At 48.3% G+C, this 12,105-nt stretch overlaps 1 protein-coding gene across 1 annotated transcript in view; it reads left to right on the top strand.

Moving 5' to 3' along the window:
- LOC120928841 (transient receptor potential cation channel subfamily M member 2-like) overlaps nucleotides 1–12,105 on the top strand; it is a 191,430-nt gene that overhangs the window by 42,445 nt on the left and 136,880 nt on the right. The window contains exon 7 of the mRNA XM_040339861.1: nucleotides 6,177–6,357. Coding sequence (XP_040195795.1) covers nucleotides 6,177–6,357 — 181 coding nt within the window. The remainder of the gene's footprint in view (nucleotides 1–6,176; nucleotides 6,358–12,105) is intronic.

The raw sequence follows: 12,105 nt of genomic DNA, 5'->3' as shown, positions 1-12,105 counted from the left end.
GGATTGTCCACTTGTCATGTCACCTGCCACACCTTGCGGATTGTCCACTTGTTATGTCACCTTCCACACCTTGCGGATTGTCCACTTGTCATGTCACCTTCCACACCTTGCGGATTGTCCACTTGTCATGTCACCTTCCACACGTTGCGGATTGTCCACTTGTTATGTCACCTGCCACACCTTGCGGATTGTCCACTTGTCATGTCACCTTCCACACCTTGCGGATTGTCCACTTGTTATGTCACCTGCCACACCTTGCGGATTGTCCACTTGTCATGTCACCTTCCACACCTTGCGGATTGTCCACTTGTTATGTCACCTTCCACACCTTGCGGATTGTCCACTTGTCATGTCACCTTCCACACCTTGCGGATTGTCCACTTGTCACGTCCCCTTCCACACCTTGCGGATTGTCCACTTGTCACGTCACCTCCCACACCTTGCGGATTGTCCACTTGTCATGTCACCTTCCACACCTTGCGGATTGTCCACTTGTCATGTCACCTCCCACACCTTGCGGATTGTCCACTTGTCATGTCACCTTCCACACCTTGCGGATTGTCCACTTGTTATGTCACCTTCCACACCTTGCGGATTGTCCACTTGTCATGTCGCCTTCCACACCTTGCGGATTGTCCACTTGTCACGTCCCCTCCCACACCTTGCGGATTGTCCACTTGTCATGTCACCTTCCACACCTTGCGGATTGTCCACTTGTCATGTCACCTCCCACACCTTGCGGATTGTCCACTTGTCATGTCACCTGCCACACCTTGCGGATTGTCCACTTGTCATGTCACCTGCCACACCTTGCGGATTGTCCACTTGTCATGTCACCTGCCACACCTTGCGGATTGTCCACTTGTCATGTCACCTCCCACACCTTGCGGATTGTCCACTTGTCATGTCACCTGCCACACCTTGCGGATTGTCCACTTGTCATGTCGCCTTCCACACCTTGCGGATTGTCCACTTGTCACGTCCCCTTCCACACCTTGCGGATTGTCCACTTGTCATGTCACCTTCCACACCTTGCGGATTGTCCACTTGTTATGTCACCTGCCACACCTTGCGGATTGTCCACTTGCCACGTCACCTTCCACACCTTGCGGATTGTCCACTTGTCATGTCACCTTCCACACCTTGCGGATTGTCCACTTGTTATGTCACCTGCCACACCTTGCGGATTGTCCACTTGTTATGTCACCTGCCACACCTTGCGGATTGTCCACTTGTTATGTCACCTTCCACACCTGCGGATTGTCCACTTGTCATGTCACCTGCCACACCTTGCGGATTGTCCACTTGCCACGTCACCTTCCACACCTTGCGGATTGTCCACTTGTTATGTCACCTTCCACACCTTGCGGATTGTCATTTTCCTGCTTAGGTGGGGAATGGGGATTATCACTTTCTGTATCCCAAGGTCAGGCAGCAGAGAGATAATGTAATCTCTCTGCTGCCTGCACAGTGAGTGAGGGCGGAACTGCCGGGATGCAGGGCGGGCGCCGGGCAGTGAGAGAGGATGTCATCTCTCTGCTCCACCACGCGCTGATTGGCCTGTCCACCCACCGAGCCAGCAGCTTCGTCTCTCTCACCCACCCGATGAGCCACCTCCGCTTGCACAGTCAGTGTGACTGTGCGAGCGCCGAGTGGACAGGTAGCTTAACGGCTCACCCACGGCGTCGCCAGCACAGTCACTTGTACGCCGAGCCACCCGCCGGTTCAACCACCACGCCACCCGCACACTCACCCGCGACTAACTTCCCCTGGATCCGCCCCTGCACCAACTGCCGCCCCGAGGCCTGGCCTTGGTGGCCTTGTCAGGAATCCGGCCCTGCCTACGCTCTTATACATTTAGGATATGTTCCATTATCTTGCTACTACTAATATCGGAAATTGTTACTTTAGGCTTCAATTCTATTGTTGCACTGTTGTACCCCTTTTCTTGTATACCCTTCCATAAAAAAACAGTTTTGGAAAAAAAAGAAAGGAACATAGGCAGACATTTTTTTAAGTCCAGTCTGTGTGACAACCATTGCTCCATCCATCATAGCTCCCAACTGTCCCTGATTTTGAGGGACTGTCCCTGATTTGGAACAATGTCCCCCTGTCCTTCTTTCCTCCTCATTTGTCCCTAGTTTTAGGCTGATCTATATAGTTGTATATAAAATGCATTTTTTATCTTTCAAAAGTGTCTCCCAGTGCTAAACCTTTCATCCAAATTTTAAATTGCTGCATTTATAAATTTAAAAAGCCAATATAAAGGAATAGTAGTGGTAAAAAAAGCACTTCTGGGTTTAACTAATCTTTAAACTAGTTTTTACCTGTATAATTCTCCTTTAAGGGGCGTGGCAGGAGGATGTAACCACTTAGCTGGATTCAGGTAGATTGCCGCATCTTTCAGGCGGCGTAGCGTATCGTATTTACGCTACGCCTCCTTAAGTCAGAGAGGCAAGTGCTGTATTCACGAAGCACTTGCCTCCTAAGTTACGGCGGCGTAGCGTAAATGGGGCCGGCGTAAGCGCGCCTAATTCAAATGAGGATGAGGGGGGCATGTTTTATGTAAATCATTGGTGACCCGACGTGATTGACGTTTTTTACGAACGGCGCATGCGCCGTCCGTGTACATATCCCAGTGTGCATTGCTCCAAAGTACGCCGCAAGGACGTATTGGCTTCGACGTGAACGTAAATTACGTCCAGCCCCATTCACGGACGACTTACGCAAACAAAGTAAAATTTTCAAATTTCGACGCGGGAACGACGGCCATACTTAACATTGACTAGGCCAGCTATTTGTTCGACTAACTTTACGCCGCAAAAAGCCGTACGTAAACGACGTAAAAAAATGCGCCGGGCGCACGTACGTTTCTGAATCGGCGTATCTAGTCATTTGCATATTCTACGCCCAACTCAACGGAAGTGCCATCCGTGTACATATCCCAGTGTGCATTGCTCCAAAGTACGCCGCAAGGACGTATTGGTTTCGACGTGAACGCAAATTACGTCCAGCCCCATTCACGAAAGACTTATGCAAACGACGTAAAATTTTCAAATTTCGACGCGGGAACGACAGCCTTACTTAACATTGGCTAGGCCAGCTATTTGTTTGACTAAATTTACGCCGGAAAAAGCCGTACGTAAACAACGTAAAAAAATGCGCCGGGCGCACGTACGTTTCTGAATCGGCGTATCTAGTCATTTGCATAATCTACGCCAAACTCAATGGAAGCGCCACCTAGCGGCCAGGGTAAATATTGCACCCTAAGATACGACGGCGTAGGAGACTTACGCCTCTCGTATCTTAGCCTAATTTAAGCGTATCTGGTTTCCAGAATATGCTTAAATTTGCAACGGCGTAGATTCAGAGTTACGACGGCGTATCTACTGATACGCCAGCGTAACCCTACATGAATCTAGCTATATGTCTACAACATTTTGCTAATAGACGTCCCTCGTTCCCATCTCAAAGTTGGGAGGTATGCTTTCATGGATACAATGAAGGAATGAGTGTAGACATGAAGGTACAGGAAGTGTGTTATTCATATTAATACCAGGTAAAGTAAAGCAGATTAAAGCCTCAGAATAGAAAACTAACACAGCCACCACATCTAAGGACGCACTCTCTGGATGGCCATTTCAGTTTCCAAAGTGGCTGTTCACCACTAAATAAGTATGGGTAGCTATTAGGGTTGTCCCGATACCACTTTTTTGAGACCGAGTACAAGTACCGATACTTTTTTTCCAAGTGCTCGCCGATACCGAATACCGATACTTTTTTTAATGTCATGTGACAGTGGCGGTATTTTTTTTTTATTTTTTTTTTACACAATTTTCTTTTTTACTATTTATTAATTTTTTTACTGTGAATTGTCAGTGTGTTTTTTTTTATTATCATTATTATTATTTACATTTTATTTTTTTAAATTATTTATTGCAATTTTTTTTTTTTTTTTTTAATCAGTCCTGTTGGGGGGGGGGGGGGTTTGGTGAGATATCGGGGGTCTTAACAGACCTCTGACATCTCCCCTTTTAGACAGAGAAAGGGACTAAGGACACAGATTCCCCAGTCCCTTTCTCTGCAGCCTCAGCTGAAATGAATGGAGAGAATATAAGCTCCTCTCCATTCATAAACTGAAGCATCGTAAACACAGGTTACGATGCTCAGTTATGTGAATGGACAGAGTTAGTGATTACTGACTCTGTTCATTCGGAAAAGGTAGGAGCCGGGTTTAGCGGCTCCTACCTCCACTCTCTATCCTGACAAATTGAGGGGGGAAAGCGGCACGGAGGGGGGAGAAGACGGCACAGGGGAGAGCAGCACGGAGGGGGGAAGACTGCACGGGGGAGAGCGGCATGGAGGGGGGAGAAGACTGCACGGGGGGAGAGGTGCACAGAGGAGGGATAAGACTGCACGGGGGAGAGCGGAACGGAGGGGGAGAAGACGGCACGGTGGGAGAGCGGCACGGAGAGGGAGAAGATGGCACAGGGGGAGAGGTGCACGGAGGGGGGAGAATACTGCACGGGGGGAGAGCGGCATGGAGGGGGAGAAGACAGCATGGGGGGAGAGGTCCACGGGGGGGACAAGATATCACGGGGGACAAGATATCACGGGGGAGAAGATGGCACGGGGGAGAGCAGCACGGAGGGGGGAAGACTGCACGGGGGAGAGTGGCACGGAGGGGGAGAAGACGGCACGGGGGGAGAGGTGTACAGAGGGGGGAGAAGACTGCATGGGGGGAGAGCGGCACGGAGGGGGAGAAGACGGCACGGGGGAGAGGTGCACGGAGGGGGGAGAAGACTGCACGGGGGGAGAGCGGCACGGAGGGGGAGAAGACGGCATGGGGGGAGAGGTGCACGGGGGGGGACAAGATATCACGGGGGACAAGATATCACGGGGGACAAGATATCACGGGGGACAAGACAGCACGGAGGGACAAGACAGCACGGAGGGACAAGACAGCACGGGGGGACAAGACAGCACGGGGGGACAAGACAGCACGGAGGGGAGAGCGGCATAAAGGGGGAGAAGATGGCACGGGGGAGAAGACAGCACAGAGGAGAAGACGACACGGGGGGAGAAGACAGCACGGAGAAGACTTGTAACTCCCCCCACCACCCGATACCTGACTGCCCAGGTAATTGGGTGAAGCATCGGAGCATTTCCCCCGAGTACAAGTACTCTGGAAATGCTCGGTATCGGTACCGATACCGATACTCAGGGCTTTTTTTTTCAGGGGGAACTTGGGGGAACTCAGTTCCACCACCTTTGGCTCAGACCCTTTGGTGCCTGCTCACCACAATCACTTGTAAACATATAAGTCTGGTTTCTGTGTTTACAAGTGACAGCTTTTTAACCCCCTGAACTCTGCACTCTGTATGTACAGTAATGCAATTCTGGTATTTAATGCCCCTTTAAGACCCTTCTACTGTTTGTGAAATCTGAACAGGTCGTGGTTGAGTTCCTGCACCTATTTTCTGAGAAAAAAAGCTCTGCCGATACTAGTATCGGTATCGGGACATCCCTAGTCGAATCTTTCCACTCTATAATGTTGAATCTTTCCTCTCTATAATGTTGAATCTTTTCTCTCCATAATGTTGAATCTTTTCTCTCTATAATGTCGAATCTTTTCTCTCCATAATGTTGAATCTTTTCTCTCTATAATGTCGAATCTTTTCTCTCCATAATGTTGAATCTTTTCTCTCTATAATGTCGAATCTTTTCTCTCCATAATGTTGAATCTTTTCTCTCCATAATGTTGAATCTTTTCTCTCTATAATGTCGAATCTTTTCTCTCCATAATGTTGAATCTTTTCTCTCTATAATGTCGAATCTTTTCTCTCCATAATGTCGAATCTTTTCTCTCTATAATGTCGAAACTTTTCTCTCTATGTAGAATAATATTGGACTAATAGAGTTAAGGTTAGGCACATTCGACCGACGAAAACGAAAATAAAGCATTTATGTCGGATCTTTCGGTTTTCGTATTCTGTGCGTTGGTTTTCGGTTGTTAAAACAATAACGAAAATACCTGAAATTCGTACGAAAATGCGTTTGGACGAAAACGAATGCACATGTCTATAGTGTCCACTAGCACTCACATTTCTACAAAAGTGCCATGACCTGATGTCGGATACTATTAATTTTTTTTTTTTATGTGAATTTGTCTGTAGGGGGGAGCTCCTGCCCTGTACCCCATGGATGAAGGATCACAGGGGAGGCTGTGCTGTCTGGACAACAATCACACACACTTCATACTGGTGGATGATGGGACACATGGACGCTATGGGGTGGAAATCCCACTGAGAACTCGCCTGGAGAAATTTATCTCTGAACAGACAATGCAAAGAGGAGGTAAGGGGAAGATGATATGGAGGTTCTGCTGGCAAACCAGGCATTTGTGGTGACATGATGAAGAGATTTGGATGAATTTATTATATTGGATGGATTTGTACCTGGAAGGAGAACTTGTGAGAATTCTCTGTTCCTACCATTGGCAAAGATTACCATTATATGGCAGAGAGACATATCATATGGATGGTCCACAACAGTGGCGGCTGGTGCTCCAAATTTTTGGGGGGGCGCAAACAAACGAAAAAAACAAAACAATTGCAGCCTCACTCACTGTGCCCATCAAATGCAGCCACTGGGCCCATCAAATGCAGCCACTGTGCCATCAATTGTCACCACTGTGTCATGCCATCAAATGCAGCCACTGTGCCATCAATTGTCACCACTGTGTCATGCCATCAAACGCAGCCACTGTGCCATGCCATCAAACGCAGCCACTGTGCCATCAATTGTCACCACTGTGCCATGCCATTAAACGCAGCCACTGTGCCATCAAATGTCGCCATTGTGTCCTTTAATTGTCGCTACTGTCCCCTTTAATTGTCACCACTGTGCCCTGTAATTGTCGCCACTGTGCCCTGTAATTGTCACCACTGTGCCCTGTAATTGTCGCCACTGTGTCCTGTAATTGTCGCCACTGTGCCCTGTAATTGTCGCCACTGTGACCTGTAATTGTCGCTACTGTGCCAATTGTCACCACTGTGCCCTGTAATTGTCGCCACTGTGCCCTGTAATTGTCGCCACTGTGCCCTGTAATTGTCGCTACTGTGCCAATTGTCGCCACTGTGCCCTGTAATTGTCACCACTGTGCCCTTTAATTGTCACCACTGTGCCCTTTAATTGTCGCCACTGTGCCAATTGTCGCCACTGTGCCAATTGTCGCCACTGTGCCCTTTAATTGTCACCACTGTGCCCTGTAATTGTCGCCATTGTGCCCTGTAAAATTCTGCCCCCCCCCGCCCGGCACTTAACTTTCTGGGGTCGGCCATCCTCCTTCAATGGTCCCTTGATGTCTTCTCCCGCCCTCGATGACGCTTCAGCCAATCAGGTTACCGGTACCAGAACCGGTGAACCTGATTGGCTGAGACGCCTGTCAGTCTTATCCAAGGAACGCACCCCCTGTGCGTCCCTGGATAAGTATTTGGAAGCCTATTACAGCCAACCAGCTGCCATTATTCAGATGGCCGGCGCTCACCAGGGGGCCGGCCATCTGAATAGTCGGCAGCAGCGGCAATACATAGATTCATGCAATGCATGAATCTATGTATTGTATTCAGTGGCGGTGCGGGAGCGAGAGGGGGCGGCACTCCGGCGCCCTCTATGGACGCACCGCCACTGGTCCACAAGTGACCTTATGCCTTTCATACACGATCAGAGTTTCCGTCGGAATAAACTCTGACGGGTTTTCCCGAAGGAATTCCGTTCAAGCTGTCTTGCATACACACTGTCACACCAAATTCCGACCGTCCAAAACACGGTGACGTACAACACTACGACGAGCCGTGAAAAATTAAGTTCAATGCTTCCGAGCATGTGTCGACTTGATTCTGAGCATGCGTGTTTTTTTCTCCGTCGGAGTTCCATACAGACGATAGTAATTTGCGCTCAGAATATTTTCATCGGGAAAAAAATTGAACATTAATTAATTAACAGCCAGACCCCTAGACAAGTCTTATCAGTATAGCCTGGTACACACTATCACAAAAAAGCTGTCAGCTCCGGTTTAGAGCCGTTGTATTAACTATTCGATGTTAGTACAGCGATCTCCCCCGCTTGAACTATTGTGTTCTGACATGGGCACGGTCCCCCCGCCAGAACACTCCGGTCAGCGCTCCTAGCCATTGGCTGAGAATGGTGATTGGGAACTGGTCGGCTGCTGGTTTTTCAGCATGCGCATCCGTCAGTCAGAGTGGCTGCCATATACACGGGCCGAAGGTCGGCCGGGTTTTATTGCAGCATGGGCATTCGGCCCATGTGTACTAGGCTTATGACTAGCAGTCAAAGCACATTCCCCACCCCAGACAATCGGGCACCAGTAACCAAATATTCAAAAAGACCCAGGGCTGTCCAAATCTCATTAACCAGCTTTCTTTTCACATCTTCTCACTGAGTTTCAAGTTGGCAGAAACCGTCATGTCTTCCTTGACTGTTAAATGTGTTAACCACTTAACGCCCGCCGCACGCCTATTTAAGTCCACAGAATGGCACGTACAGGCAGATGGGCGTATATATACGTCCCTGCCTTCTAGCGGGTCGGGGGTCCAATCGGGACCCCCTGCGCTGCGTGCGGCTTACCTTGGGGAGCGATCCGAGACGACGTCGTTTCTAGCCGCCCCGTCGCGATCGCTCCCTGGAGCTGAAGAACGGGGAGAGCCGTATGTAAACACGGCTTCCCCGTGCTTCACTGTGGCGGCACATCGATCGAGTGATCAAATTTTTATTTATAACAGGAAGATCGGCCCGCACAGGCCATGATGGTACAACAGTTCAACTTGTGTGATACCACACATCAGGTTACAGGGTCAACAACTGTGCAGCCTATCATCTCATGGGACATTACAGATCAGTTATTGAAAGACTGTATTATCTACTGGTAGTATCATCAAGCAACATCGTGTGTCTAAATATAAGACGTCTCTAGAGAGTCCCTGGGTGTATGACCCCATTTAGAGTGGCAGCGTGTGTGCTATTGAGAGGCCTAAAAATCTGCCTGCCAATCTACGTGTGATGTCCCTCGCATGGATCCCCTCAGGGGTCCGCACGAGCATCACGTATGCCCCTCGGCCTAGGGGGGCCCTTAGGTAGCTTGACCCATGCCGAACCAATCTCTCCTTCATTTTCCAAAGTATTTAAATAATAAGAAATTAGAAAGACCAGGTACTGGTGTACCGAAAGAGAAGAAGAAGAGCAAAGAGAGAGAAAAGAGAGGTGACAGGGGGTTGGGGGGGATTCCTGGGGGGGGGGGGGGGGGGTGCGGTCAGGCAGTCTGGGGAACGTACTAATCGGCGTCTCCTGCTTGCTCTTCCCTAAGGCTCCGTCCTTCAGAGGAGTATTTAAACACATTCCACAGTTGCCATGTGTTTTTGTATGCTTCCTGTCTATTTTGGCCGGTGAGGATAAGATCCTCCAAACGGTTGATACTATCGACTTTGTTGAGCCAGAGGGCTAGTGTGGGTGGGTTCTGGGATTTCCAAGTCAGCGGGATGCAGGCCTTAGCCGCATCTAGCAGGTGGCGTACCACCGATTTCTTGTAAACCCGCAGAGGGGTGTCCGTCGCGTGAAGCAGGAAGAAAGCTGGGTTGTCTGGGATTTCCCGGTCACTGAATTTCTGTGTTATGCGACATACTTCGCTCCAGAATCCCCGTAGACGGGTACAGGACCAGAAAACATGTAGGAGGGTACCTCTCTCCTCCCGACAGCGCCAACACAGGTCCGACGCCTCCGGAAAGAGAGTGTGCAACAGCACCGGGGTCCTGTACCATCGAGTCAAAATTTTATAATTCGTTTCTTGGGTCCTGGAGCATATGGAGGACTTGTGGGTTAGCTCAAGGATGCGTTGTTTTTTACCCGTGGAGAAGGAGCAGCCCATGGGACAGGATGCATGGGACAGGGCTGTCAGCGGGCGGGACGTTTAGTATACCGTACATCAGTGACAGAGTGTGAGATACCATCCCGGACCCCATACACAACTCCTCCAGGGGCGTGAGTGGTTGCTGTGTGCCATCAGGAGGTGGCATGCTGCTCAGGACATGTCCCAGCTGAAGCGCTCTCATGTGGTCCAACCCATAAGGACCCGTGGGATCCGCCAGCTCCGCGGCGGTCTTCCATTTCCCCTATCGCTAAAGTGTGATGCCTGGCTAAACCCGGCCTCACGTAATTCAAGGAATTTTTTATCCAGCAGGCCCGGGGAGAATTGGGGATGGCCCAGTATTGGTTTCAGCCTGGAGTTGCGCGTTGTGAGCAAGGGCTTTATCCACAATTGCGAGCAGATCTTAGTTGTCGTACCTATCAGCGGGTGACTCTTTAGACCCGGCGGCAGCGCCGCAAAGCACCCCGGGGCTCCGCGTAGTGGGATAGAACTCTGGCTCTGCTCAATCTGTGTCCACAGTTTGGTGTCTGTGTTACAAGTGATCCCTTTTATAGGGAGACTCGATCGATGACGTCAGTCCTACAGCCACACCCCCCTACAGTTGTAAACACACACTAGGTGAACCCTAACTCCTACAGCGCCCCCTGTGGTTAACTCCCAAACTGCAACTGTCATTTTCACAATAAAGAATGCAATTTAAATGCATTTTTTGCTGTGAAAATGACAATGGTCCCAAAAATGTGTCAAAATGTCGCAGTCACGAAAAAAATCGCTGATCGCCGCCAATAGTAGTAAAAAAAATTTTTTTTTATAAAAATGCAATAAAACTATCTCCTATTTTGTAAACGCTATAAATTTTGCGCAAACCAATCGATAAACGCTTATTGCGATTTTCTTTACCAAAAATAGGTAGAAGAATACGTATCGGCCTAAACTGAGGAAAAAAAATGTATATATGTTTTTAGGGGGATATTTATTATAGCAAAAAGTTAAAAATATTGCATTTTTTTCAAAATTGTCGCTCTATTTTTGTTTATAGCACAAAAAATAAAAACAGCAGAGGTGATCAAATACCACCAAAAGAAAGCTCTATTTGTGGGGAAAAAAGGACGCCAATTTTGTTAGGGAGCCACGTTGCACGACCGCGCAATTCTCTGTTAAAGCGACGCAGTGCCGAAACGCAAAACCTGGCCTGGGCATTTAGCTGCCTAAAGGTCCGGGGCTTAAGTGGTTAATAACATGTCATCTTGCATTACATAACAGGACATCTTCCTGATTGCTCGTAGCTCCCTCAAATGCCAGGGTCCATAGTCAGTAGACAAGAGGCTACCCATCAGTCCTCTCCAAATCCCCCTGTCTCTGTTGGGTCTTTCACAAAAAAAGTATTGTTTCTGAGAGTTACAAGAAGTAATTAGTTGGGTTTAAGTGTATCTAAAGCTCAACCCTTAATAGAGTAAGTACTGGTTAGGTCCTCTGTCAGGTTTTATTGCTCTCTGTGTCCTCTATTTTTAATGTTGACCATTGTCTTGGGATAGAAAGTGATAGGAAATTCAACATTTTATGGCAGTCACCAGAACAGGGGTTAAAGGGAAATCTTTGAATAGGGACACTGATTTTAGTGCCAGATAAAAGGGTTTTTCCCCTAATTTTTAAAGAAGTCTATTAATTTACATTCATTTACTCTCCATTATCCACCCTACACAAAGGGATTGATTTACTAAAACTGGAAAGTACAAAAGCTGGTGCAGCTCTGCAAAACAATCAGCTTCCATTTTTTGTTGTTTTTTATTTTTGTTAAAGCGGGAGTTCACCCGAAAAAAAAAAATATAACATTAGATTGACACTCATTTTGTTAAGGGGAATCGGGTGTTTTTTTTAAATCAAAGCCGTACTTACCGTTTTAGAGAGCGATCTTCTCCGCCGCTCCTGCAGGGCCGGCCCTATGATGGGACCGGGTGGTACCATGGGTACCAGGCAGCACTTTTAGGGGGGCAGCATACTGATGCCCGCCAGCCTGTTCCGCTACCCAAATAAAATTGATGTCCTTTTTTCCCTACAAATAGAGCTTTCTTTTGGTGATATTTGATCACCTCTGCGGTTTTTATTTTTTGTGCTATAAATATATATATTTTTTTACTTTTTGCTATAATAAATATCCCCCA

This window comes from Rana temporaria, chromosome 2, assembly GCF_905171775.1.
Source record: "Rana temporaria chromosome 2, aRanTem1.1, whole genome shotgun sequence".
NCBI lineage: Eukaryota > Metazoa > Chordata > Amphibia > Anura > Ranidae > Rana > Rana temporaria.
This window is presented reverse-complemented; position numbering and strand designations above follow the sequence as displayed.